Consider the following 27,043-nt stretch of genomic DNA (forward strand, 5'->3'; position numbering starts at 1 on the left):
CTACTGTTTAGCTGTGTTTTTGTTTTAGTGATATCTGTTTCTTGTTTTCATATTAGAGGTTTTTAAATGCTAAGTGGTTCAGGCATGCTTTTAAATTACTTAAATAACCCTCCCTGTCTACGAAAGAGCAAAGGCCAGGCAGGGTGGGTAGGTGGGACTGGCAAGGACCACTTTCCAAGGGACCACTTTACAGGATAATAATCCAAAATGCAATTCCATGAGTTCACCACACAGGGCAGTTGCACTTGGAGTCTGTTGTTCCCCAGATTTGGCTCTGGCAGTTTCTGACAGCACTGCTGCTCTGATCAAAATCCATACCCTTTGCAGCTGTTCTAAAGTTAAAGTCTTGGGAGAACTGATATGCAGCTCCTTGCATATCGCACAGTTTAGCCCTCATGCCCAAGCAGTTTGAGGAACGTAGAGGCACAGCCAGCAGAGGAGAACTGGGAAATCAAAACTCTTCAAACACACACACACACCTTGATTGATTGAGTTTACTTATATGCCACTTTTCCACAACAGGCTGTGCACAAAGCAGCTTACAGCAAACATTTGAAACATCAAAATACAGAGCATTGGAAATACAAATACTGTATACAAAATACACTAAATTTAAAAATGGCAAAAATGAACAATGTGGCAAACACAGAATAAATTAAGTGTTACTAAATATAAAATAAGAAATCTAGGCTTAAGTGGATAGCTCAATAGAAACACAACCATAATCGAAACAGAATCCTGTGTGGATACATCTCTCAATCATGTGCCTGTTGTATTTTCAGTTACAAGAAGGAGGAACAGTAGCCACTTCACTACAGGAATCTGTAGATACAAAGGATCTTGAGGAAGGAGCTCTTCCTGTATCCCCTTCTCTTGGCAAAATCAGCAAAGTCCCACCATCTTCTTTACTTTACCCCCCCCCCAACATTTTTTCTTATTATTATTTTCGTGATCTTTCCAGAAGTGCTGCTTTGCTAAGGCATTTGATACCAAGATCTCAATGTAGTAACACTGGACTTCTTCCAGTGTCTAGCAATGGAAGCTCCAGCTGCTTTGGGGGATTACTGCATTTCCATAGAGCCAAATCCCTTTTGACTCTCCCTTCACAAGCCAAAAGTTAGCTCAATCTTTTTACGCTGCACCTTATCATCATATAAATATATCTGCGTCAGTGTGCAAACCACAACATTTAAAATCAATGCAAAACAAACCAGCAGTGTAGCAGTGGTTGCCAGTGCCTGGGGCAGGCAGGTGCACACACGCTGGGCAGGAGCACTCACGCTGGGGGGGGGGGTGCCAGCCCAGTCCTCTCCACCACCACTGCCGCTGGAGTGACCTCAGCAGAGCATAGCAGGGCCGCACTGAACCACCTGCCTGCCCACGCAGGGGGAAGCCCAGCCAGCCAACGCAGCCATTGGCAGGCTGAGAGGAGCACCAGGCCAGGCCACACTGGGGGCGAATGCGTGGGTGTGCTTGGATCATGCCCCCTCAAAAATTGTGCACCCAGGGCCACAGCCCCCTGGCACGCACACACCCATGCTACACCCCTGAAACAACAAAAACCAACACAGAAAACATTTTTAAAATGCAGCATGTCCACACAAAAGATGCAGTATCAGTCATTTTCAAGAGAAGGCTTTCAAGAACAGATCAGTTTCAATCTGGCACCTGAAGCACATTGCAGAGTGTGCCAGGCTCATCTCAGGGGGAAAAGAGTTCCATAACTGGATGCACTTTTCCTAGTTCAGCTTCACGTCATGCAACCTGAGCAGACTCCTGCCTCAGCTGGTACCCAATCTCGTGTTTGATAGAGAGAGTGAATTTGATATCTGCCTTCTCTAGAACCCACCTGACCCATGGGCATTGAGTTATCTCTTCTCCCTGCATTTTATATTCCCTCCTTGCCTAGTGGTTCAGGGAAGAGTCTTCACTGGCCTACCTGGAGAATTCCTGGAGTTGAACCTGGGACCTTTTTGCATGCACAGGATGTTTTACTATTACTGGGATATCTATCAACCTTCACTTTAAAAGAGAGTTAAGCTCCCAGTCCTCATGGTTCTCAAAAGAGCGGCAGAATCAAATGGCAACACACAGAGCTGTTTTGTACCATGTCAGGCCATCTAACACAGCAGCAATGCTCCACAAGAGTTTCATACAACAGTCTTTCCCAGGCTTACCTGGAGGCGCCAGGATTGAACCTGCAACCTTCTGGGTGCAAAGCAGGTACTACACCATCAAGCTACAGCCTTTCCCTAAAGTTACCCAATCTTTCCATGTCCCGAAAGCCAGAGGTTTCAAGATTTGCAGCTCTAACGCAATAAATGCACAGTTCCTATTGGTTTGTTCGCTTGTTCGCTTGCTTGCTTATTTTTTAAGAGAGGCTGGGGGTGGGATGAATAAGGGATCAATTATCCTTTTGTTAATGTGGTACTTTTCAGTTGGCAGTTGCTGCCCCCTAACGGCTGCAGCTAGAATAACAGGCTGACAGTCAAGTGTGACACAAGAGTGATATGCCTCTTGGCTCGTCTCTGTTCTCCTAGTTCTCCTGGCTTACCAGGGAAAGTGCCTATTTTCTGACAAACTCCTTGTCAAAAGTTCAGGGTGTGTGTCGAGATCAGAGACATAATTTCCATTATGTCACAAAATTTCCATTACACACAAAAAAGCAGAATAAGTCGACTTAGTTGGCCAATAAGTGCAGGAAAGAATCAAAATCCACATTATGGCCATACCATTAGAAGGCCAACCAAAATGTCTTCAAACAGCATGCAGGCTCTCAGGTTCTCAAGAAGTTAACTTTGTAGGTGCTGGATTCAGATGAAGTCAGCAGTGTGCGAGTCCCTGGAATTATTTCTGTAACTGGGAATGGGGCATTCCACCACTCCTCCCTCAGGCCGCCTGTTGGGGATTCTTTAGTTGAGATTCTTGCATTGCAGGAGTTTCGGCTAGATGCCTTTTGGGGATCCAACTCAGTGATTCTTTGATTCTAGTGTAGGTGCTTCAAGTCATCAGATTTAGCCGCAGTACTGCCAGGAGCTTAGCCACCTGTGCCATTGTGTGGTATACAGTGAACAGTTTTTTCCCATTGAATGATATTGACACTCTCCATTGCTTTTTAGGGAGAACAGGGGTTGCCGGGGCAGGCTGGCCCTTTAGGGAAACGAGGCCACCAAGGTGGGATGGGCCTTCCTGGACCCCCTGGCGAGGCAGGACCAAAGGGGCAGCTGGTAAGTAGATGTGTCATTCTTCTTAAGCGCTCATTCTTGGGCCAAGGAATTTAAATGACTCACATAGGTCCTGCTATCAGAACGCTCCTTATCTTCAAATTCAGTTATCTGAACACAAAGAATTATTCCCAAACCTCACTGCATGGATGGCTGATTCAGCTATCCAGACAGCCTGAGTTTGCCACTTCCATACTTGTCTGCACTGATCAGAAGGTTGGCAGTTCGAATCCCTGCGACAGGGTAAGCGCCCGTTTCTTGGTCCCTGCTCCTGCCATCCTGCCAGTTCGAAAGCACGAAGTGTAAGTAGATAAATAGGTACCACTCTGGCGGGAAGTTAAACAACGCTTCCGTGCGTTGCTCTGGTTTGCCAGAAGCGACTTAGTCATTCTGGCCACATGACCAGGAAGCTGTACGCCGGCTCCCTCGCCGCAACCCCACAGTCGTCCACGACTGGACCTAACGGTCAGGGGTCCCTTTACCTTTACCTTTATTTTCAGGCAGAAACAAGGCAAAGAGGGAGAGAGTTCAGACTAATAAGGGAGCAGGACAGATTGGACCAATCAGTTTTCCCTTTGTCTCCCTTTTTCTGGTTGACTGCAGCCATTTTAGGAAGAAACCATGGCGGGAGGGCGTCCTTTCAGGGGAGGAAGGGTGGGAACAGAACAAATTGGCCCTACCTCTGGTGATCCCAGATTGCCTGCCACTACCACGTTGGCTCAGAATAAGCTGAACTATTTCACGAAGAGCTGGGGAGGAAAAGGGAGGACATGCCACTTTCCCTCCTTCAAGTGAACACTGTGGGTTGAATCCAGCCAAAAGTCCTCTTTGGGTGTTCTGTCTTTGTGTTCACTTGGGGGCTGGAGTGGGGTAGAGACAAATGCACTTGTCCACACAAACCCTCTTGCTGTTTTCATTGCCTTCCATGAGTTGGAATGGCGACCGAAGGAGAGAGCCTCTAGTCCTCATCATGGCCTCTGTGACTGCACTGTGACTGTAGGAAACTGCCTTATATTGCCCATCTCACCTAGCACATCCTGCACTGACTGGCAGCAGCCTTCCAGGGATTCACACCAGGAGTTTCTCCCAGGCCTGCCTGAAGATGCCAGCAATTGAACACAGGATCCTCTGCATGCAAAGCAGATGCTGTACCACTGAGCTGCATGCTTACAGCATGCTAAGCTACTCATGACGACTCATTTAAGTTTTGTTTATCACAGCAGGTCTGCTCTTAAGCATGATCAAGTCTGGCTCCAACCTCATGTGTCTAAGACTTATTAAGAATTTCAGTTCTGTCACCTGTGAGTGACAATAGCGGCTGTTTTGTCCCGCTACTACAGATGTTAATTAGCTTGCTAATGCAAGAATGTTTATGTTTTCATCAGTGCCGGCTTGTGCATTGTGATGTTTTTACATGCATTCAAGTTCCAAAGCCTGTACCTTCTGCTTCTCCTATTTCTCTGACCTCATTGTTTACCCTTCACCCCCCTCGCTTTCCACCACTTGTACCAAAACACTGTATACTTCTAGTCCACAAAAGCTTGTGTGTTAGTTAAACGTGTTCATTTTTAAGGTGACACAAGACGGCTACCTCCTGAAAATAATTTCCTTTTCAAGATGCTTAAAAAAAAGAAATAGTAGTGCTTTGTTTTTCAGGGCTTTAAAGAAAATAAATTAAAAAATTGTCCAGTAGCACCCTAGAGACCAACTAAGTTTGTCCTGAATGCACACAAAAGCTTATACCCAGAACAAACTTAGTTGGTCCCTAAGGTGCTACTGGACAATTTTTAATTTTTTTTATTTATTTCGACTGTGTCAGACCAAGACGGCTACCTACCTGAAATTTAAAAAAACAGTTTTGCTACTTTAATTTTCTCTCATTTATGGATCCTTTGGAAAGTCACTCACAACTTCTTAGCTTCGAAACAGGCCTTGCCTTGCCAAAACATGTCTCAAGAACATGGCAAGAAAAGTTTCCCAAATGCCAAAGGATGTTAGGACTCTGGAACAGTTTTTCAGCAGAAATGGTGGAAACCCTGGGCTTCTGAGTCATTTACAACCAGGCTGAACAAGCCCCCTTGGAATAATCTGTGGAGCGCAGCAGCTGAGGCTGAAGACTTCACAGGCCATAAAAGAGTTTTTCCACCTCGCTATTTCTGTGACTCATTTAGGGTCGTTTGGCCCCCACTTCCCCTCAAACGTTCCAGCAGACTTTCCCATATTCTTGTGCAAAGGTCAGATGTAAAACTGTGTCCTGCGGATAGAGAATGTAGGCTGTGTTTTGCTTGGAAATGTTTGTCTGCTTTGCACTTAATACTGACTTCTGGCAGTGCTCTCTCTGTGTCACAAACCTTCAAAACGCAGGCGCACATGTTGCAGAATCAGACACCAAAGTGGGCAGGCAGGGTTTCCCAGTGGGTGTCGAATTATTTTTAGCACATGATTAGAATTTGGGGGGATTTCACCACTATCTTCAGGGCAAACAAAATTTTCTTCCAGGTTTGTGGGTGTCCGGAGTTAGTAGTAGATGCTGTGGCTTCATTCTTTTCCTTTTTAAAAAACATTTTGCCCCCACCACAGGAAGCAGCAGCAGCACTTTCCCTTGGCAGCCTGGCCCCGTCTTTTGTTTCCCCCATAATATCTCTTGCAAAGTGTTGTTCTTGTGCTCTGTGTGTGTGTGTGTGTGTGTGTAATTGTCACCAGAAAAGTCAGTCCTCATCCCCTGCCTTGTACACACAATGATCCAGAAGGATGCTAGGGCATTGTGAGGGAAAGAAAATGGCGGCCCTGGTACAGCTGTTGCTGTCATTATCTGCGGCAGCAATGGAAAATAAATACAGAAAGGGGCTTCCCCCACTGCTAATGGGGGATGAATCTGATGTGGACCCATTGAATCTGACCCAATGAATCTGATGCTGACCCATTGAATCTGACCCAATGAATCTGATGCTGAATTTTGCTTCAACCCAACAAAATTGCACCATTTGTAGGATTTCAACCACCAGTTTCTTCAGTTGTCTTTTGAAGATGTAGCTTTCTGGCCAGGCTTTCCCTGACCCTGGTTCAGGTGTGTGAATCCTCTGAAACTCTGTTTTATGTACATGTGGGGTTTATATTGTTTTGTTGGTTTTAAGTTGTATTTTTCTTTTAATTCATACTGTTTTTATACCAAACATAGTGTACACCACCTGCAAAATATTAAGCAGCTTAGAAATGCATTTAAAGACAATGTAAGATATAAAAAGGGATGCAGGTGGCACAGTGGGTTAAACCACAGAGCCTAGGACTTGCCGATCAAAAGGTTGGCAGTTCGAATGCCTGCGACGGGGTGAGCTCCCGTTGCTCAGTCCCTGCTCCTGCCAACCTAGCAGTTCGAAAGCATGTCAAAATGCAAGTTGATAAATAGGTACTGCTCCGGCGAGGAGGTAAACGGCATTTCCGTGCGCTGCTCTGGTTCGCCAGAAGCGGCTTAGTCATGCTGGCCACATGACCCGGAAGCTGTATGCCGGCTCCCTTGGCCAATAAAGCAAGATGAGCGCCGCAACCCCAGAGTCGTCCGCAACTAGGCTTAACAGTCGGGGGTCCCTTTACCTTTACCTTTAAGATATAAAAACTCTTCCTTGCCTGTCCACTTCGTAACCTTGAGTACCCCCAGAAAAAAGCACTGGGTGCTGGACCAAGATGTGTGTTGATTGGTTGTAGCTTTGAAAACGTTTACATGAGAGGTCTACATAACCATACATCTAAAGCACACCCTAAGAAAGCTACAGTTCCCATCACCCTTTTTAAAAAAACTACAGTTCCCAAGATTATTTGCTGATGTGCGTGCTTCAGATGCATGGTGTAAATGCAGCTATACTGCAGGGGAAAGTGTGAATCGAAAAACAGGAGCATTCTCTGCTGCTGCCTGTGCCAAAGGGTAAATGGAACTTCAAGTTCAGAAGCAGTATACCAGGAAACGCCAGTTGCTGGAGATATTTAATATGTGCCTTGCTTTGGCTAGTGTGGAAAACAGGCTGCTAGACCAGATTGATACCTTGACCTGATCCTGCCGGGTACTTCTTAAAAACTTAACAATTCCTCTAGTCCTGGACCAGGCCATGCAAAATTTATGCTTAAGAAGATGCTTCCCACCTCCTGCTAAATTTGCAAAACAAACCAACCAACCTGGATTTTTAATCTTCCTCCCTCTGCAAGCACAGTTTAGCCCATAGTTGCTCCTCCTTTGCCCTTTAAACTTGAGCTTCTTGAACACTTCCTTTCATTTCTTTTTTATTTTTAAACTTCCAGGGAGACTTCGGTGAATCAGGATTTCCAGGGATTGCTGGGCTGTTTGGGCCAAAGGTGAGATCACTGTTCATATAAATAACATATCACTGAAGCTTACACTTTCACTGAGGGAAGTGTTGCTTTCACTCTGCTTTTGAATGAGCAGTTGACTTAACATCTACCTGACCCAGCCACCTTGGCAGAAGCCAGTTACCCAGGACCTGCCATGCCACTAGGAGGAGAGGTGCTGATCTGTTGGGAGATCCATGACTTTGACCCCTCTCCATGGGATCAGCTCATTTGAGTGCTACCCCAGCTGTGCTTGAACTTCACACAAGAACAAATCTCTCTGGCATGGCTGGGGCAACATTAAAGGTCCCCTTAGGTAGGCAACCAACAGAGAACAGATAGGTCTTCTCATGCTTTTGAAAGAATTAGTTGTGATTCCTGCATTTCAGGTGGTTGGCCTGGGTGACCCCATGAGTCCCTTCCAACTCTACAATTCTGTGAATTAATGCTGAGTAGCAGAAACTTGTTTTTTCAGATGCTGTATAGGAATTTTTGAGTGCTTCACCTGTAGGGGTGATGTATTTAGCTGCCCCTGTTCATTCCAGATCTGGCTATACCCCAGCACAGTTCTTGATGTTGATAGTTGTTGATATTTCCTTTCCCCTCACTTTTGCTCCTTTAAAAGCCCAGGGCAGCTAACTCTAAAAATGCAGCATTGAAAGCAAAAAGAGCAATAGTACAAAGTTCTCCTTCAATAGTCAGCACTTTATATTATACAGATGGGTGTGCGCGTCTTTTGAGCTCCAAAGGTTGGCTGGAACGAATAGGTCTTAAAGTGGAATAAACATAGCATGGGAGATAATCTGATGTATGCAGGAAGGAAGTTTCATAGCTGGGGTGTCACTACGGAGAAGGCCCTGTCTCCTGTGATGAAGAACACTTCCCAAAGCCATATTCCCCAAGGGCACCACAGGTCAGGGTGTCTCCTGCAGACCATAACACTTGGTGATGCTTCAAGTGCTAGGGCACTAACCTGTTTTGAGCTTTATGCACGTACTGTGAGAAGAAGATGTTGAACTGGATGAACAATTGACCAGCAGGCTCTTCTTATGTACTTAAAATATGCAGATTTTATGCAAATCCATGTCTTCTTTTATATTATTGGGGGGGGGGTGCACGTCCTGTTTTCGAACAACACATACATGCCCACCCAAGTTCCTTCTGGAATCCACAGCCATCTTTTATACCTACAGGGACCTCCTGGAGATACCGGGTTCAAGGGAATCCAGGGCCCCAAGGGTCCTCAAGGCTTCATGGTAAGTTGCAGAAATCTTATTCCCTTCATCAACCATTGCATCCTCATCTCTTCCTTAGGGGTATCTTCTAAGCAGCAGACAGCAACAGCTGGAATAGTAATTAAGCACCAGTGCTGGATTAACTGGCATGTTGCAGAAGCTACAGCATGGAAGCTGTCCAAGTGAGGAGCTCCCTTCTGTAGCTGCTTTCTCTGTGAAACTGTGCGTGTGCGTGCATATGTCTTCCTCTTTGCACATCCTGCTAATGCCATGCAGTTTAGAACAAACAAATGTTCTGTGATGACAAAGAAGGCAGCTCCCCCTGATGTGAGGAGACAAGAGCACCACCTTGCCACCACTGGAAGTTCAGTGGAGATTTAAGTCTGAGTTGGCCAGATTTGTCCCACCATGGGATAAAGGCACCAACCCCATTCCAGGTACTTCCACCCAAGCAGGGGCTGCAGATGGAGGAGCTAAGGACCCAGTTTTTACCCACAACTTGTTATACACAAGGCACTTTTAGCTATGAAGACAAGTTTGTGATCACGTTTGTGGGTGGGACATCCTAGAACCCACCCACAGAGGCTGTGGTGAAGCAGCAGTTGACATCCTTCTCCAAGAGGACAATGGCGGGTAGGGGAAGTGCTTTGAGTTGGATCTGTGCCATGGATGTCAGTGGATCCAAGCACGACTTAGTGTGGATCCAAACTAATTGACAGTGCAGTCCCATACATGCTACTCTGCAGTAAACCTCACTGAGTTCCATGGAGTTTACTTCCAGGTAGGGCTGCACCAACTTCAGTGGTTTGAGCCTGATCCTTTCCACTCCCTGCCATTTCCTGAGCTGTTTGACGGTGAAACAGTCTCCCTTGGGAGTTGGCAGACTCTCCTTTCTTGGATATTTTTAAGCAGAAATTGGATGGCTATCTGTCATGTATGATCCAGTTGAGATTCCTGCATTGCAGGGAGTTTGACTAGATGATCTTCAGTGTGCCTCCCAGCTCTGCAGTTCTATGGTGCTATGATTCTACGGCTGTATTCTCCTATTCCATAGAGGCTGGCCAATAGGACACATGGGTAATTGCCCCACCAACCTCAGCCTGCCCTCAGGCAGCTTCCACCTGCCTGCCTTCATGTTCCTATTCAGTCCAGAGAGTGGCACTGCCTGTCAGGTTCCCCCTCTCTGTGTTGTCCTACTTGTAGAACTCAGCAGGAAGGACAATAGGGACAAAGCTAGAATGAGTTGGCTCCACCTGTCATTGGCTCTGGTTCTGCCTGCCATTGGCCTCCCTGCTTCCCCCCCCCTACAGGTCCTAATGGACCCCAGGCACCTCTGCTCTCCCCCACCAGCACCACCACAGCATGACTGCACCAGATAACGTGGACCTGCACATTTTTATATCTGCAACCTTTTCTCTTTGGTCTGTGGCCAAGTTGCTCTGCCACCACTATCCATAACTTAACTGGGCACTCTACAAAACAGTGCAGTCCAGCCTGTCTCTGGTATATCACTCCTTCTACTCGGCCTTGTCTTAACCTATCTATTAACATCACCATCGTCATCATCATCATTATTAAATTTCTATACTGCCTTTCATCCGAGGACCACAGAGCCATTTACAATATAAGAATACAAAAAGACATGGCATAGTAACAAACAAAACAATACCCCCCCCCCCAAGTTTTAAAGGCCTTACATAGATTGTTTAATAGACAAAGGCCTGGTAGCAGAGGGATATTACATAAATCTTTAAGTGCCAGGGGAGCATTCCTGGGGAGCCACTGCAGAGAAGGCCCTGTTCTCATGTTGCCACCCTCCGGACCTCTCATGGAGGAGGCACATGAAGAAGGGCCTCAGAAGATGACCTCAGGGCCCGGGTAGGTTCATATGGAAGGAGGCGGTTCTTGAGGTATATTGCAGTCCTGAGCCATTTAAGGCTTTATAAGTCAAAACCAGCACTTTGAATTGGGCAGAGAAACTAATTGGCTTTATAGGTCAAAATCAGCACTTTGAGTAGGGCCCAGAAACTAATTGGCAGCCAATTCAGTCAGGCCACTATTTGTGTTATATGTTTAAACCATCCTGCCCTGGTGTGTGGCTTGGCTGCCGAATTCTACACCAACTGACGTTTCTGAACTTTCTTCAGAGGCAGCCCCATGTATAATGTTTTGCAGTAATCTAAACTAGAGGTGACTTGAGCACATATGACAGAAGTCAGGCTATCCCTGTCCACGCAGGGGCGCAGCTGAGCCACCAGCTGAAGCAGAGGCTTGACAACCATATGTCAGGAGTGCTCTGATGGTGTTTCCTGCTTGGCAGGGGGTTGGACTCAATGGCCCTTGTGGTCTCTTCCAACTCTATGATTCTATGATTCTATGAAGCTGATGGAAGCACTCTTTAAAATGAAGGTGGATTGTTGTGTGAATGGGAAGCACAGAAAGGAAAGAAAGGTGTGTTAGGACTTGGCAGTAAGGAAGTACTGGCAGTTTAATAAATTTACCAACCTTTCTTGTTCTCTGTAGGGGAAAGAAGGCGTTATTGGCCCACTTGGGATTAGGGGTCCGACAGGAAGCCCTGTAAGTGTCTCTCTCCTGCTCATTCTGACTTGGGTTATAAATACTGGAATAAGTGTGGGGGTTCTCTACATCAGTCGCTCCCAACTTTCAGGAAATATGCATTGCTGGGTTCAGTTTTGGTGGCACAACACTACCTTGGTTCCCTTCCTGATTCCCATTGGGTAGCTTAACTCTGGAAATGTTGAGCTCCAAGGGACTCCATAAGACCCAGGTTTTAACACAGGGGGCTGGTCCATTAGGGTGAGTGAGACAGCCCTCCACCAATCCCCCTCACCACTTGTCTTTCTACTTGCAATCTGTCCAGGGGGCAGCATTATCAGCCTCCTCCTTGTCCTCCTTAGCCTCAGTGTTGCCCTTGTACAACTCAGCAGGGAAGAGGGTGGGGCCAAGAGTAGAATGAGTTGATTCTGCCTCACATTGGCTCCAGCTCCACCTGCTCTTGGTCACCCTGCCTTCTGCCCTATTGGCCACCCATTGGCCACCAGTCACCACTAGATTTAAAGCCCTTTTGCTGCACGTCCAACTTCCTGGTCTGCTTATCCTCTGCTTTGCACGGGCCTCCTCCTCCTCCAGATCCAACCCCCTGGGGACTCTGTGCCTTCTCCACTTTCAGGGTGGCTTCCCTGAGAACCTTAAACTGATAGCACATTTGCAAAGCTAAGCAGGGTACAGAATGGTTACAAATTGGATGGGGGACCTCGTGTTGAGATTTCTGCATTGCAGGGGGTTGGACTAGATGATCCTTGGGATCCCTTCCAATTCTATGACACTACAATTCCCATTGCCACCATTGCCAGCACTTTCAACTTGCCGTGAGTTCCTGTCACTCAGGACCAAAGCAGATGTGGATACAGGAGACCCATGATTCAGATCTCCCTCACTATGGTTTTTTGGATTGGGATTGTGATGTTGGGGAGGGATGGGGATTGACCTTCCTCCTGCCCATGCAATTCTGCCATCCATCAGAGCTGCTATTTGCCATACTTTGCAGGCGTAATACAGGGGGGAGGATTTGCCACCCGTGACACTGTAAGCTTTTGCTACTCAGGTGAAATGTGGAGTGTGCCCACATGGCGCAAAATTTGTCTTTGACCCTCATTCTCAGATTTATTTATTTTTAAGCACCAGAATTCAGAACTACAAATTTAAATGTATGCTCCTTTGCCTGTAGTAAACAATGTGCGGATTCTCCTTCTGTGCATAAAACCCGCATGTAGAAAATGTCTTAAGGAGTAGAGAAAGCTAAGCTGGAACCGGATGCACTAAATTTCCCTATGCATGGAGCCTGACAAGTTGCACATTCATGTGTGAATCAGCCACAAAGCAGAGGCAAAGCGACTGAATAGTCAAGCCACACTTGGCAGTCAGGCAACAGTTTACTGGGGAGTATAGCAGCGCAATAAATAAAATAAATAATATATCTGAACACATGGATGTTTTGGATTTCAGTATGACATGCACATCTATGTGTTTTCCTCCATGTCCATATAGGGCCCCAAAGGAGACAAAGGCAGTCATGGTGAAACGGTGAGTCCTTTGCTCTATTAGGGCTATGTTCAAAACCAGGTAATTATAAACATTTGATGTGGCAGTTCCCAAGGTGGGGGACAAATGGTGAACCTCTCCCCTCCTACCTGCTGGTCCTCCACAGCAGATTTCAGCCTCCTCCATAAGCTTTTGGCTATAAAAAATAAGCCAGCAGGGAAATCATGGCTGTGTCATGATAAATCTGTGAGGAGGAGCCTGAAGCTTTAACTTCCTTATTTTGTTACCCTTGGTTTGTTTGTTGTTGTTGTTTTCTTGTTACAAAGTTGTCCAGGCATAAATCATAAAACATGACCTGACGAACAAAAAAGGGGGGATTATTAGGGAGTAAAATACTAAACATATCATTCTACAGTGCACAATAATGAGGCTATTATAGTAAACCAGTAAAATGAATTCTTGAATAAATCAACTTGGGAAGCACAGACTAGTAGGAGTGAGCTAATGAATAGTGCCTGCTTATCCACATCATATGACAATGTTTGCTGTAGGTATTTGTCTTCCATGTGTTGTTTCATTTGTTTCATTAAAAAAAATCACACCATACAGTGTAAAAAATATTTTGTTTTTCCTCTTCCATTGTCACCTTCAGTTTTTGCAACAGCTTTTCCATTATGTCTCTTTGCCAGACTATATTATACTAGTGATCAATATTTATTAATTGCAAGATTCTCCAAGTTCTGGCTATTACCCTTCTAGCTGCGGCTGATAAATATGTTATCAATTCCTTACTTCTTAATTGGTCCATATCTGAAGTATGTAAATGAAGTAAAGCTAAATGCTGGGGTTGCTGGGATTGTCTGAGATATGGAGATAAAACTTCGTTCCAAAATTGTTCTGTTTGTGGACATTCCCACTACGTATGTTGCTATGTACCAAAATTTGGTGTCCTTTGTAACATAACTATGAATTCTTCAGTTGTCTGGGCAGGCAAACTGGGATTTGTTTAACCTAACTATGGTTTGTCTGAAACAGGCCAGCTTCAACTGGATTGTGAAACTGTCTTATGTAAAGATTAACTGAAGTTTAGGCAGTTTAGACACTAAACTATGGTTAAACTAAAACGGAAGCCACACTTAACGATGTGCTAATAGCTACTTCCTTTTGGTTCTTTCATATGAAAAGTTTGCAGTTTGGTGGCCATATAGAAACTTAACAACATCCGTAACGAATACTGAAATAAACTGCAGAGGGTGAGAGGTAAAATTTCAGAGACTGAGGGGTGATAAAGGAGAGTTGCTTGCAGGCAGACTCAGTCAGTTTCTGTTAGTACACCTTGGTGAGCTCCCAGAGATCGGAGGAGTCGGTATGACTAAGCGGCTGGTGTCACTTTAAGCAAACTTAAAGCTCGAAGCCATTAAACCCCAAGTGACTTCACATTTCTGTCTACTTGCTAGAACAGCAGATGCCCACCCAATTTTCAAAGTCTAGTAACTCGTTTTCCATAGAGAGGTATGGATACTGTGTGTAATGCTAAATGTCAAAAAAGTGGGGTGTGTTGACATTTACCTGCAATTCTTAAGATATCTGAAGGCCAGCAAAAACAAAACGCAAAACAGAAAAATACTGACAGTTAAATCTTAGGGTCAGGCAGGTGCTCTGGTGCATGATCAGATTTCAGACATACAACCTTTTCTCACATTCGCCAGTGCATCTCAACCACCACCAAGCACCTTCCATGAATGACCCATATTCACACCCTCTTCCTTTCTTTTTTGTGTTTCAGGGATTGCAGGGTGCTAAGGTGAGTATGGCAGAGCAATTCTAGCAAGATTGCTGCTTCCATCAAAACTATGCAAGCCTCTTTGAAGTAGAACAAGCAAACATGACATGTATCTACATTGTCTTCCTAGGGTTCCCCAGGACCTCAAGGACCCCCTGGACCTCCGGTATGTGTTTAGAAAATTGTCTATACTTCGCTTTGTATTTCCTTATCACTGTGACCTGCTACTCACTAAGAAGGTCAAAGTGTATCTGGACTGTAAAGACTGCAGGCATGCAGGTTCACATGATTGAAAGCTCCTCCATAACAAAGAGAAATCCCTCCACATTAAAAGGGCGGGGGGAACCTGGCATATCACGGACCCTGATTCTAGTCTTGCCTTCTCCCTGACATGCATAGGGAATTTGCATTTGAGAAGTGGAGCATTCATTCACCAACCTGCACCCGCACTTTCTTAGAACCCAAATACTGTACCTAAAGCCTATATACCTCTCCCTATAGCAGCCTGCCAGTAGCAGAACTTCAGAAGAGTCTGTTCTCAATATTCCGTCACTAGGAGAAGATCATCATCACCATCATTATTACTAGTATTAGTATTATTTTATTTATATTCAGCCCATCTGGCTAAGTTTCCCTAGCCACTCTGGGTGGCTTTCAGCACAAAGACAAATAGTGGTACCTCAGGTTACATACCTTCAGGTTACATACGCTTCAGGTTACATACGCTTCAGGTTACAGACTCCACTAACCCAGAAATAGTACCTCGGGTTAAGAACTTTGCTTCCGGATGAGAACAGAAATCTTGCTCCAGTGGCCCGGCGGCAGCAGGAGGCCCCATTAGCTAAAGTGGTGCTTCAGGTTAAGAACAGTTTCAGGTTAAGAATGGACCTCTGGAACAAATTAAGTTCTTAACCCGAGATACCCCTGTAGTAAAATGTTGGAGGAGCTCAGTGTTTGGGCTAAACAATGGGGGTGGAGACGCTCCTTCAGGTATACTGGGCCGAGGCTGTTTAGGACTTTAAAGGTCAGTACCGACACTTTGAATTGTGTTTGGAAGCATACTGGGGCCAGTGAAGATCCTTTATATATGATGTGGTGTAACTCTGTGGTGGCACCCCATCTGTAGAATGCCCTCCTCTTGCAGGCATCGCTGGCACCAAGGTTATTTTGGAACCGGGCTGAACTTACTGACCCAGTAATTTAAAGTTTTTGTTGAGTTGATTGTTGTTGCATTTACTCTGTTGCTTTAAGATGCCTGAGCGATCCCACCCACCATTGAACCCAATGAGTTTTGACTATAAGCAATTTTGGCTTTAGGCGCAATCCCCGGAAAGCAACCTCCTCATAAATCGTGTGCTTACTGTATAACCTGTGGGGTAAATGGATGCATAAGGAGTTATCTGCTTGAAGCTAGAGAAGGAGCAAAGAGGACTGACATTTGGGGACAGGGGGAATGGATGTCCCTCTACTGTGAACCCCCAATTCCCCCTTCTTGCATATACTTCTACCACCACAAAATGACTTAAAGAATTCAAAATTATATGAAACCACAAATAATGGGTGTAAACAACAGGTATGTTACTGGGTGGTTGTGGGTGTAGAAGAAAATTGGATTGATTTGCAAAGCATACCTGAACTTCAAATCTGCAAATTCTTACTGTAGAAATTGGGGGTATTTTGGAAGTGGGTGTGTGCATATTGAATTGACCACAGAGAAAACAAAGAAGTAGGTCAACCAGTCCCCATTTTCAATGCATTAAATTATTTACTAAAAACGGTAATTAAGGGCAATGTCAAAAGGGACATGCTTGGCGCAAATGACACATCATTTTGTCTCTTGACTTTGTAGGGTCCCCCAGTAATGCTGGCTACATTGGTAAGTTTTGAAATTCTGCTTGTGATTTTATGTGTTTTGGGACACCACTGAAAGAAATTGTATCGGCTGTTGGAAAACTATACATATGACTAGGTCACCAGATTTTTATTTTGTTTTAAGGTATTGTCCTGTGTTGCAGACACCACCATCCCTTAGAGCAGAGATTAGAGATATTTTTCAGCCAAAGGGCCACATTACTTTCTGGGCAAAGCACTTGAGGGCCACATGACAGTAGTGGGTGAGACCAGAGGCAAAAATGGACAGAACAATGAATGTAAATTTTACCTTTGTACAGTAGGTCTTAAATTCAGTTCTCAACATTTCCACAGCGATTTGTAAAAAGGAAATACTTAAAAATCCTCGGGAAAACTTGTCTGAATCTTAGTGCAAATTTCTCCAATAAAGGCATTTTTGCAAGCTGTTTCCCCCCTAACACAATGCATTTTTGCGTATTTTCACGAATATATTTGCTTTCATGTGTTGTAAACATTGTTTGAGGATCTGCATCAAAACATTTAGAGAAGTGTCAGTCTTGAAGGATAATGCGTTTCAGTTTGTGTACTGGGTCAGAAAATGCAGACTGGGCAGCTACTTATTAAAACGCAAATAAAATCAAATTATTTATCTCCCATCCCTAGCACCAGCTCGGTGTGTGAATGTGTGGGTTGTTATCAAGAGCACAGCATGCTGGAAAGGCACGTTTGAACTGTGCCTCCCCAGCTCTGAAATCCAACAGGCACAGCAATTGGCACTGCAAAACAGCAAGGGTAGCATGAATGGCCTGTACAGTTAGACGCTTAATCCCAAATCTGAGGCACCTCAGGAGGCAGAGCTAATTCCTGGTCCATCTTTCACCTTCAACTCTACCATGTCTTCTTCCTGTGTTTCTCCCCAGCAGCAAGATGGGTTTGGTGCAGCTTTCCAAACAGTGATGAGTTCCAGCACTGTGTTCAAGTCTGAGGTATGTCATAGGAAGCTCATAAATCCTTTCAGAAAAACCCGTTTGATCTTCTCCCGCGCAGTCGCCATGGAACTGAGCAGGATACAAGGCGTGGCTGAGGGCCCACACTAAGTAGAACTTAGTTGGATGCAATCTTTACTTGCTTGTTTGTTTTAGAAAATATATAAACAGCTTGTAAAAAAAACACCATAGATATCCTAGTGATGCACCAGTCCAACTATACATAAAGTAATATAATCTCATTAAGATATAGTACAAACTTGCAGGTAGGTTATTCAACAACAATTCTCCTGACCTTATAGAAAATATGGGCTCTCCTGTTAACTGCTATAACTGAAAAACTCTGCCAGTCTGGGGGGTCATGTGAGCGGTTGTTGAAAACATCTGGAGGGCACCTGATTGGCAAAGGCTGATGTAGCCAAAACAGCTCTTTTGGAACTGTTAAAACTACTTGCTTCTTGGCAGACCTGCCTCCTGAACCCTCATACATTGCAGCTCCTCTGGTATTAGGAGTTTAAAAGGACCAGGGTTCCTCCACTCCTACCCTGTGTTCATCACACAGTTAACTGTTTTCATCCCAGATAATGTCTGTAGCATAACATAATTCCTTACATTCAAATTTTTCCTCACAAAAGTCCATTTTCTTTGTACAGTCCCTCAAACACCTCCCTGTAAAAATAATCTCTTTCTAGGCTAAACCTTCTAGCAGCAACCCGTCACTGGCTTAGGGGCCTTCCAGACTCGGTGGGGGCTTTTGTGGGTGTGTTCTGCAACATGTAATTTGCCCCGCTGGGTCTTCAACTGATGGAACAGGATCCGCTAGTGGGTCAAGACCTGGCCCAAGACCTGGGTTGCAACAGGAGCACAACCACCATGCAAATATATAGTAAAAAGATTAAGAGATGGGCCCCCAAATGCATGTTCGGCTTAAAATTGGGTCCTGGATCTGAAAAGGTTGAGGGTACCTAATTTACATAATAACAGAGCATTAGTGGTAGATTTATACTGCTCTGTCCACAAATCATTCCACTTCATTAGTTCTTCTGTGATGCTTCCCAAACATTGTTGCACTATTGCCACGCGGAGGGGCACTCTTGCCCTAGAGCAGCCTTTCTCAACCTGTGGGTCCCCAGATGTTGCTGAACTACAACTCCCATCACCCCTAGCTAGCAAGGCCAGAGCTCAGAGATGATGCGCGTTATAGTCCAACCACATCTGGGGACCCACAGGTTGAGAACCGCTGCCCTAAAGCAGCCACCAAACCCGGGAATATCAGTGGAATGAAAAGCCACAGGATTTCAGCAGGAAGCTATGGGACAGGCTCAGATTGGAAACAAAGCAAATAATCTGTCCTAGAGTCTTTGCAAAAGCATCATTAATCCAGTCATCATGAATGCCCATCAGAGATGCCTGGAGAGGCCCTTACTTTCCCTTGCGTTCCTCTTCCCCACCCTCCTCTCCAGAGCTATCAACATTCAGACCTTCCAGTGATGGACCAGGGAGGGGAGATCTTTAAGACTCTGCACTACCTCAGCACCCTCATCCAGAGCATCAAGAGACCCCTTGGAACCAAGGAGAACCCTGCGCGCATCTGTAGAGATCTCATGAACTGTGAACAGAAGATGCAGGATGGTAGGTGTTAATCCACATGGCCAGCATCCACCGCAGTGCATCATGGTGTGTGTGTGTGTGTGAGAGAGAGAGAGAGAGGGAGAGAGAGAGAGAGAGAGAGAGCGCACCTGCGCTTTGCATTTTGCATTGAAGGTTTTGTGAATGAAGACCCCATTCCACCCTCGTTCTTACATCAGGAAGCAAAGGTGCTGCAGGTAAATGGCTTTCACCTGCTGCATCTTGGGATGGCAGACCCTTTCATTTGTACTGTTTCCAATGCCTGCTTTTAAAACAAAACAAAGTATTTAGGCATGCAATTATCCATAGGTGTAATTTTATTACATACCTTTGTTTTTTTAAATCTGTTTTTATTGCTAGGTTTTTTGGATTAAGTGGTGCATAAGTCTTCCTAAAAAATAAATAATTCTAAGTCCCTTCTCTCCTTCAGGAACGTACTGGATCGACCCAAATCTGGGCTGTTCTTCAGATAGTATTCAAGTCACCTGTAACTTCACCCAAGGGGGACAGACTTGCCTCAGCCCCATCACTGCCTCAAAGGTATGCTTGAGGCATCCGTGGACCAAAAATAGGTCTGGATACACTGGTGGATTGCTGTGCGGTTTGCAGCAAATTCATGGGCTTTCTCTGGCTCTTAATTGTGTAGCGACAGGCAATATGCTTTTTTAGGTTAGACTTTATTGCTGTTTTCTCTCTAATATTTTATAATATTTCGTGTAAGTAGTTTAGAGACATGTTTGATTAAGCAGTATGTAAGTATTTTTACAAATAAATAAATAGGTAATGGTAGATACTAAACTTCTCATAACTATTAGTACTACTATTACTATTGTTATTACTATATTATTACGTTGTTGTTGCATTATTAGTCATTTTTGTCACAAAAGTGTCCCAAAGCAACATAAGAACCAAGCTTAAAAGCCAGAATAAATTAATATGCATTGCAGGGTGGGGCACTCTTTAGATGGCAACGTGAATTACTTAAAAAGATTACAAGCTAGCCCTGCTGTGTTTGGGGACCTTTCTACCCATTGTGATGAGCAGAGTCCCTGGACATCTGCCCCCAAGTCCAACCATGATGGCATCACTAAAAAAAGGTAAAGGTAAAGGACCCCTGACAGTTAAGTCCAGTCGCGGACGACTCTGGGGTTGCAGCGCTCCTCTAGCTTTACAGGCCAAGGGAGCCGGCGTTTGTTCGCAGACAGTTTTTCCGGGTCATGTGGCCAGCATGACTAAGCCACTTCTGGCGAAACCAGAGCAGTGCACGGAAACACCGTTTATCTTCCTGCCGGAGCGGTACCTATTTATCTACTTTCACTTTTTGGCATACTTTCAAACTGCTAGGTGGGCAGGAGCTGGGACAGAGCAACAGGAGCTCACCCCGTTGCAGGGATTCGAACCGCCGACCTTCTGATCGGCAAGCCCAAGAGGCTCAGTGGTTTAGACCACAGCGCCACAAGGCGTGGAGTTGCATATGAAAGAGGTGCAAGCTCAGAAAGAGATGCAAGTACCAGAATTGAAAAGAAATTGTTGGACTGCACATGTGTTAGGATGCACCCTCCCCCTTGTTTTGAAACGTATGAGCAACGGCTGCTGTTTCACACCTGGCTCAGTTTGGTAAACTTTGGAGTTCTAATGAAAAACATAGGGAGATCCTGCAGTGGCTGAGGTCCTGTGCCATTACATGCATAGACCAAGTACCCCACCAGAAATGCAATACCAGTAGCTAATCCACCAGATATTTAAAGAGGGTGTTGTGGCAGGGCTATTGCATGTACAACCACGCCAGGTTTATATATCAATTACTTTCAGAATGCTATATCTGCTTTTCAAGGCGGATAACGACATCTGTGTTGACTCAGTCGGGATTCCCAAGCACATATGCACAGATTGCTTGTATGTGTGTGTGATCACAGCTTATTCATTTGTGCTTTATGCCAGCTGCATGGCCAACCTCTCCCACGAGGCTTGGTGAGGCAGTCATCTCGGGCAGCAGGCTGGAGACAGCTGGAAGGGGTTACAGATCTAGGGGGCCCGGGAGCACGCTGCTTACTGCCTCCTGCACTTGCTGCCTGCCACTGCCTCCACCATGATTGCAGTCATGGGATTGTTGTCTATCACATGACGGTGTATGTTTTGACTCCACAGAGTGGGAAGTGACAGAGACAGGATGTTTGTGTTACTGTGTTCCGTGAAGTGGGACTATTGTCCTTTGTTCTTTTCCTCTTTGCTATCTGATGCTAGAGAGAGAGGGAGCCATGTTGCAGTGCTCTGTGCGTGTTTATATGCAAATAAAGTAGATTAGCCAAAATGCTGAGTTGCTGAGGTCTGTTACACAAACTGTGAACACTCTGCGGATCCCTAAGTGTGCCAGTGTCTGTTGGCATCGGTCGCTGTGATGTTCGGGCTGAAGAAAGCTTTGAAGCTCCCGAACGAACGACCAGGAGGGAGAGAACATGCCAGTCGGGCATGTGTCTCTACCAGGGTCCTACTCAAGTGTAGGACGAGCTCCTGACACCACCCATGTGCCACTGCCTTCTCCTCTCCTGCTACCTTTCCCCCAGGCCAGCTCTGCTCATCTCAGGAGGAGGAGGAGGAGGTGAAAGCATCATTTTCTGTTTTGCTTCAAGTGGCAAAACATCTTGGGCTGGCCCTGCTCAGCTGTCACCTACCAGGTGACCACCAGATGTTCTGGACTAGATTTCCTCTTCAGCTGCAGCCAACACAGTTGGGAGTTGTAGTCCAAAACACCTTAGGAGACACCCAGCAAGCAGAGGCTGGTTTTATGTGTGTGCTTGAGCTTGATGAGAATTCCAGTTCCTTCTTTGTTTCCTGGGGGAATCAGGGCACCCTTCATGCTGTCAGAGGTCTTGGATGAATGAAACCAAGCTGGAGTCCCAGTCTTCACTGCAACCTCCCATTCTCCCCTTGTTCCAGCTTGACTTTGACATCGGAAGAGTGCAGCTGAATTTCCTGCACCTCCTGAGCACCGAAGTCATCCAGAACATCACCATCCACTGCCTGAACACCTCCGTGTGGCAGGAAGGGCCATCAAGGAAAGCTGTGCATTTCAAGGCCTGGAATGGACAGATCTTTGAAGCTGGAGGGCAGTTCACACCTGATGTAGTGGTGAACGACTGCAAGGTATGCAAAACCTTCCAAACTGCCAGTGAAGCACCACAGGAGGGCTAGAAAGAGGATCTGTAGCCAGAGGTGGGGAGGTGCTGATTTCATCTCAACACTTTCCCCAGGAAAAACCACTTTTTACTGCTAAATTGGAACAACACGAGAATGGGCCTTTTCTGCAGTGGCTCCCCATTTGCGTGGCGAGTTCCCGCCCCCCACCAGGATAAATAGAGACACGAGACACCATGATATAAGGTTAAATGGGCGAATTAGGCCACAACTTTATTGAATTCAGGAATGAGAGGCATTGGCTTAGGCATTGGTCCTACCGACTATCCGGCTCCAGCCCATTTGCTGGAGACACGGTGAAGGGTTAACACCTTAGTGGGGGAGTCACCCGCCGAGGCACGTCAGCTAGGAGCTCCCCCGTTCACCGCTCTGGGGCGTGCCTTCGGCCCACACCTCCATAGGCTTCGGACAGGGCCACGCCCCCCGGAATCCTTTAACGGACCACCCTTCGTTCACGGGCGAGCCTCCTCTCGCCGGCACTAAATAGGGGCAAGCCCCCGGGTTTCCCATTCCTATTCTCGCGGGGGTTAAACCAGCCCCCGCTCATGTGGGGTGGGCGTGACGCCCGCAACCCCACCTCCTGGGGCAAGCCGGAAGTGGCTTTGTGGAATGCTTTCCCCAGGGAGGTCCGGCTGGCACCTTCACTATTCAACTTTAAGTGCTAGGCAAAAACCTCTTCAACCTAGCCTTTGGCTGATTAACATCCTATACCCTTTTAAATGAGTTGGAGGCCGGGGAGTATTGTTTTGTGCTTTTGCTTTTATTATGCATTTTGTGTTTTCATCTTATATTTTTATGCTGCAAACTGCCCTGAGATCTTCAGATGAAAAGTGGTATACAAATGTAATAAATAAAAAAACAAACAAAATTCAGCTGGATTTTCTGTGGATTGACATTTGTTCTGAATCAGCAGTAATCAGTGGATTTCTCCAGGGAAAGCTGCAGGACAAAGTCAAAACCTATCAGACCCGCTGCTAGAAATCACAGGACAAATGGAAGTGTGGGGGGGCCCACCTTTAACCCCTTTTTTGCTGCTTATTTTTAGGGGACCTTTCCTGTTTTGCAGCTTTACAGTCTAGTGCTACTTTGTCAGCCAGAGGCCTGGGTAGTTCTGCAAAGCAGCAGCGCCACCTGCTGCCATTTTGCATGAACTGAATGCTTCTCAAATGCGAATCTAAAGTAGGTTCGGGGGAACCTGTGACCCATCAGAGGTTAACTGGAATCCAACTGACTCCCAGAATCCCTAGGGCTTATGGGAGTTGTTGTCCAAGAATATCTGGAGGGCCACAGGTGCTGCAAAGGCTAAAATGGCCCCAGGCACATGGTTTAGATATTTTAATTCCAATAGTGGTGGAGATTCCAATTTTAATCAGATCAGTGGCATCAGGATTTGGGGAAAGAGTGTTCAACCCTTTCTTCCTGTGCTGTTTTCACCATCTACATAATTTCATTGAAGTACTTATTAGCCTTGGTAGAGGAGGAATGCAGGTCACTGTAGCAGCACTCTCCTCCCTGAGACGCTAATAGCATTGGGGGAAGGGAGATTTGGGTAGCACGGGAGAGGAGAGTTAAACCTGCCTTTCCCCAGTGCTGACACTGGTCAAAATACCACGTCAAGAGAGAACCAACGTGATATAGTGGTTGCAGAGTTCTGCAGTTGAAATCCCTGCTCAGCCATAAAGCTTATTGGGCCAGCCACACTCTCAGCCTAAACCTATTTCACAGGATTGTTGGGGGAGATAAAATGCAGGGTGGGTGGGTGAGCAGAACCATGTCTACCTGTGACCTCCTTGGCAAAAGATTGGCATAAAAATGTAGAGATTAGTGTTGGTGTTGCTTGGGTTGCGTCCAGTGTTAGTCCCACTCATTGAAGGTGATGAACATGATTTACATCGGTTCATGTCAATGGGTCTGAGCAGAACATAGTTGGATACACCCTATTACAGTGATACCTCGGGTTGAAGTAGCTTTGGGATAAGTATTTTCGGGTTGCGCGCTGCTGCGACCCGGAAGTAACGGAGCGTGTTACTTCCGGGTTTCGCCGCTCGCGCATGCGCAGACGGTCAAAATGACGTCATGCGCAGAAGCGGCGAATTGCGATATGCGCAGATGTGTGTTGCGTTTGCTTCTGGATGTGAACAGGGTTCCAGAATGGATCCTGTTGACATCCAAAGGTACCAACATTTTGGCCTTGGAAAAAGCCACCAAGACTGCTAATAATCAATAATCTGTTCATTTGTATACTACTTTTCTGGCTTGCGCGGGAAGGAAGACACACCTTTCATATGTAGCTGATGATGTGCTATTGCTTGGAGAGGAGATGCAAGGGACTATTGCACCAAAGAGACCTGACATTGTTGTGAAAAGTTATCCTTTCTCTCTCTCTCCCCTCCCTGCCTCCTTCTTTGCATTTAGATTCAAGATGGACACTGGCACAGGACACTCTTTACCTTCCGGACACAAGACCTGCAACAGCTGCCAATTACCAACATCTACAACCTCCCGCCATCCGAGCCAGGGAAGCAGCACCTCCTCGAGGTTGGGCCCATGTGCTTCCTCTAAAAGGCAGCCTCTGTGGCACTTCAAGCTCGTTCATTCTGGAGATGCTGTCTCTTTGAGCAGGGCCTCTTGGCCGCCCCTGTACCTCTCTACCAGCCTTGAGAGCTAGGCCTTTAGCGTTTGGACTCTGCCAAGTCATAAGGAACTCTTGGTCCGTCAGACCGCTGCTCTCCAGGATGGGGAGAGGAGGAGAGTGCTGTGGCTTCAGCAAAGGCACAACTTAATTAGTGGAGCTTCAGGTGCGGAAGCAGGAGGCCAGTTGACCTAAGCAGTTCCACGCCCAAAGATTCCCCCCCTCCCTCGCCACACCTCCAGCCAAAGAAGAAACTGTATGCAATATCTCACAGAGAAACCCAGATCATCCCGACAAGCCACCGTACTAACCAATGTGGCTGTCCAGAGACGTGATGCTAGCAGGCAGGGCTTTTTGAAAGGAGACAGGAAGGAGTCTGGGGGAGACAGCTTTGCAAACTTTATCTGCTTGTTGTTCCGGAACAGGAAGCATTCTTACGTGCAATATTAGAGAGAGAGAGAGAGAAAGAAGAAGAAAATGATATATCTAGATATATATTTTATTTAAGGCAAAAATAAAAATAAAAGCAAGCAAGATCCTTCTTCCCTTTGGGAAAGGAAACAGCCCTTTTTAAGTGACTTGAGAAGGGAAGGCAGGAAAGAGATGAGATTGGTGCTAAATAGGAAAAAGAGAACGAGAGGGATGGGTTTGTTAAATTTGATTCTACCTCTCACTGTGAAATACCTGGTGCTCTTTAATTTTTTAAAAAGAAGTGTGTTTTATATATATGACTAAAACTATTTAAGGTTCTAAGAGGTGCTACTACAGTGTCTCCTCACAGGCCCCTCCAGACCCTCAGCATTGGAGCATTCCCTTCGGAATGAGGAGCAGGGGCAACACAGGGCAGGGAAGAGGGGGGTCTTTGTGATCATCAGCACAACAATGGCAAATAATCTTTTTTAACTTAAAGGTGCATTAAATATTCTACAGGGGTTTTGTATGTTCTTTGAAATCCAGGATTCGTTAACCAGTCATTTGTCATGGATGTGTTTTAAAATGAAAGTGTAACTTTAGAGGGTGGTTTTTCAGAGCAAGAACTGAGCTCATGGAAAACACATTTCTCTGCTTATAGATATATGTATGAGTGTGTGCCTGTGCGTGTGTGTGCATACATGAGTGTGTGTGTGTGTGTGTGTTCCTGCACAACTGTTACTCACCAAAGCATTAGGCTGCAAGATAGCCAAGATGAGAGTGAGAGGAAAAATGAGAGTGAAACAGTTTGACTTTATTTCTGTGCTGAATCTGGGTCTGTTGTCTGTTCCAGTCCTTCTGTCTATGGTGAGTCCTAGATTTGAACACCTAAGTCTCTTGCTTAAACAGTGGGAATACAGGAACCTCTTGTTTAGACCGTTGTCAGGGGTACTTTGTCGCTTCTCCACCTGCTCAGTCTTGGATGGGTTTTGTTTTGGGGTGTGTTTCTTTTTGTTGTATTTGTTGTTGTTGTTGTTGTCATTGTCGTTGTTGTTGTTCTGTTTTGTAGAAACCTAGACTCTATATGTAAATTTGGAGTTTAAAAAAAGAAGAGGAGGATTAATATTATGGTAATCGTTTTATTCTATATAAGGAATGTAATATTAATGTAGTTGGGGCCGTACTGTAATGAACATTTTGGTGCCTGTTTTTTTTTATTTTATTTTTTATTTTCCATGTTTCGTAAAATATATGTGAGTCTTAATCAGTTTGTATTCTCTTTTTTTGTGGGGCGCGGGCAAAACACAACAGGATTCCTTTCCCCTACCTCCTCTTTCCTGAGATACCTCCATCCATTCCTTTTGATTTTAGTTTTTGGCCTAATGATACTTCACCCTCACAAAGCAGGTCTCGGCTGGAGAACCTTTTTGCCACATGAGGACCGCTTTCCCTTTTGGGAAACCTCCTGAGACGCACATGCTCTCATATGGGTGGGGCCAGAAGCAAATTTTACCTTTGTACCAGGGTTACCATCAGTGGCGTAGCGTGGGTTGTCAGCACCCGGGGCAAGGCAAGTAATTTGCGCCCCCTAACACAGGGCAAGGCAAGTAATTTGCACACACCCACCCACTGCACTGTCCCTCCCCCAGATAGTCCCTCGCTCTCTCTCTCCACACCGCACGCCTGGCACCCCCCCC

General features: G+C 45.7%; 1 protein-coding gene across 1 annotated transcript in view; it reads left to right on the forward strand.

The window, feature by feature from the left end:
- Nucleotides 1–26,613, forward strand: part of COL27A1 (collagen type XXVII alpha 1 chain) — a 242,848-nt gene extending 216,235 nt beyond the window's left edge. Inside the window, exons 49-61 of the mRNA XM_083424399.1 lie at nt 3,120–3,227; nt 7,515–7,568; nt 8,756–8,818; nt 11,321–11,374; nt 12,866–12,919; nt 14,493–14,663; nt 14,773–14,808; nt 16,492–16,518; nt 17,414–17,479; nt 18,943–19,111; nt 19,539–19,648; nt 22,046–22,252; nt 24,719–26,613. Coding sequence (XP_083280525.1) covers nt 3,120–3,227; nt 7,515–7,568; nt 8,756–8,818; nt 11,321–11,374; nt 12,866–12,919; nt 14,493–14,663; nt 14,773–14,808; nt 16,492–16,518; nt 17,414–17,479; nt 18,943–19,111; nt 19,539–19,648; nt 22,046–22,252; nt 24,719–24,865 — 1,266 coding nt within the window. The 3' untranslated portion in view covers nt 24,866–26,613. The remainder of the gene's footprint in view (nt 1–3,119; nt 3,228–7,514; nt 7,569–8,755; nt 8,819–11,320; nt 11,375–12,865; nt 12,920–14,492; nt 14,664–14,772; nt 14,809–16,491; nt 16,519–17,413; nt 17,480–18,942; nt 19,112–19,538; nt 19,649–22,045; nt 22,253–24,718) is intronic.
- The last annotated feature ends 430 nt before the right edge of the window (nt 26,614–27,043 follow it).

Source organism: Podarcis tiliguerta, assembly GCF_965153285.1.
Source record: "Podarcis tiliguerta genome assembly, chromosome: Z".
NCBI lineage: Eukaryota > Metazoa > Chordata > Lepidosauria > Squamata > Lacertidae > Podarcis > Podarcis tiliguerta.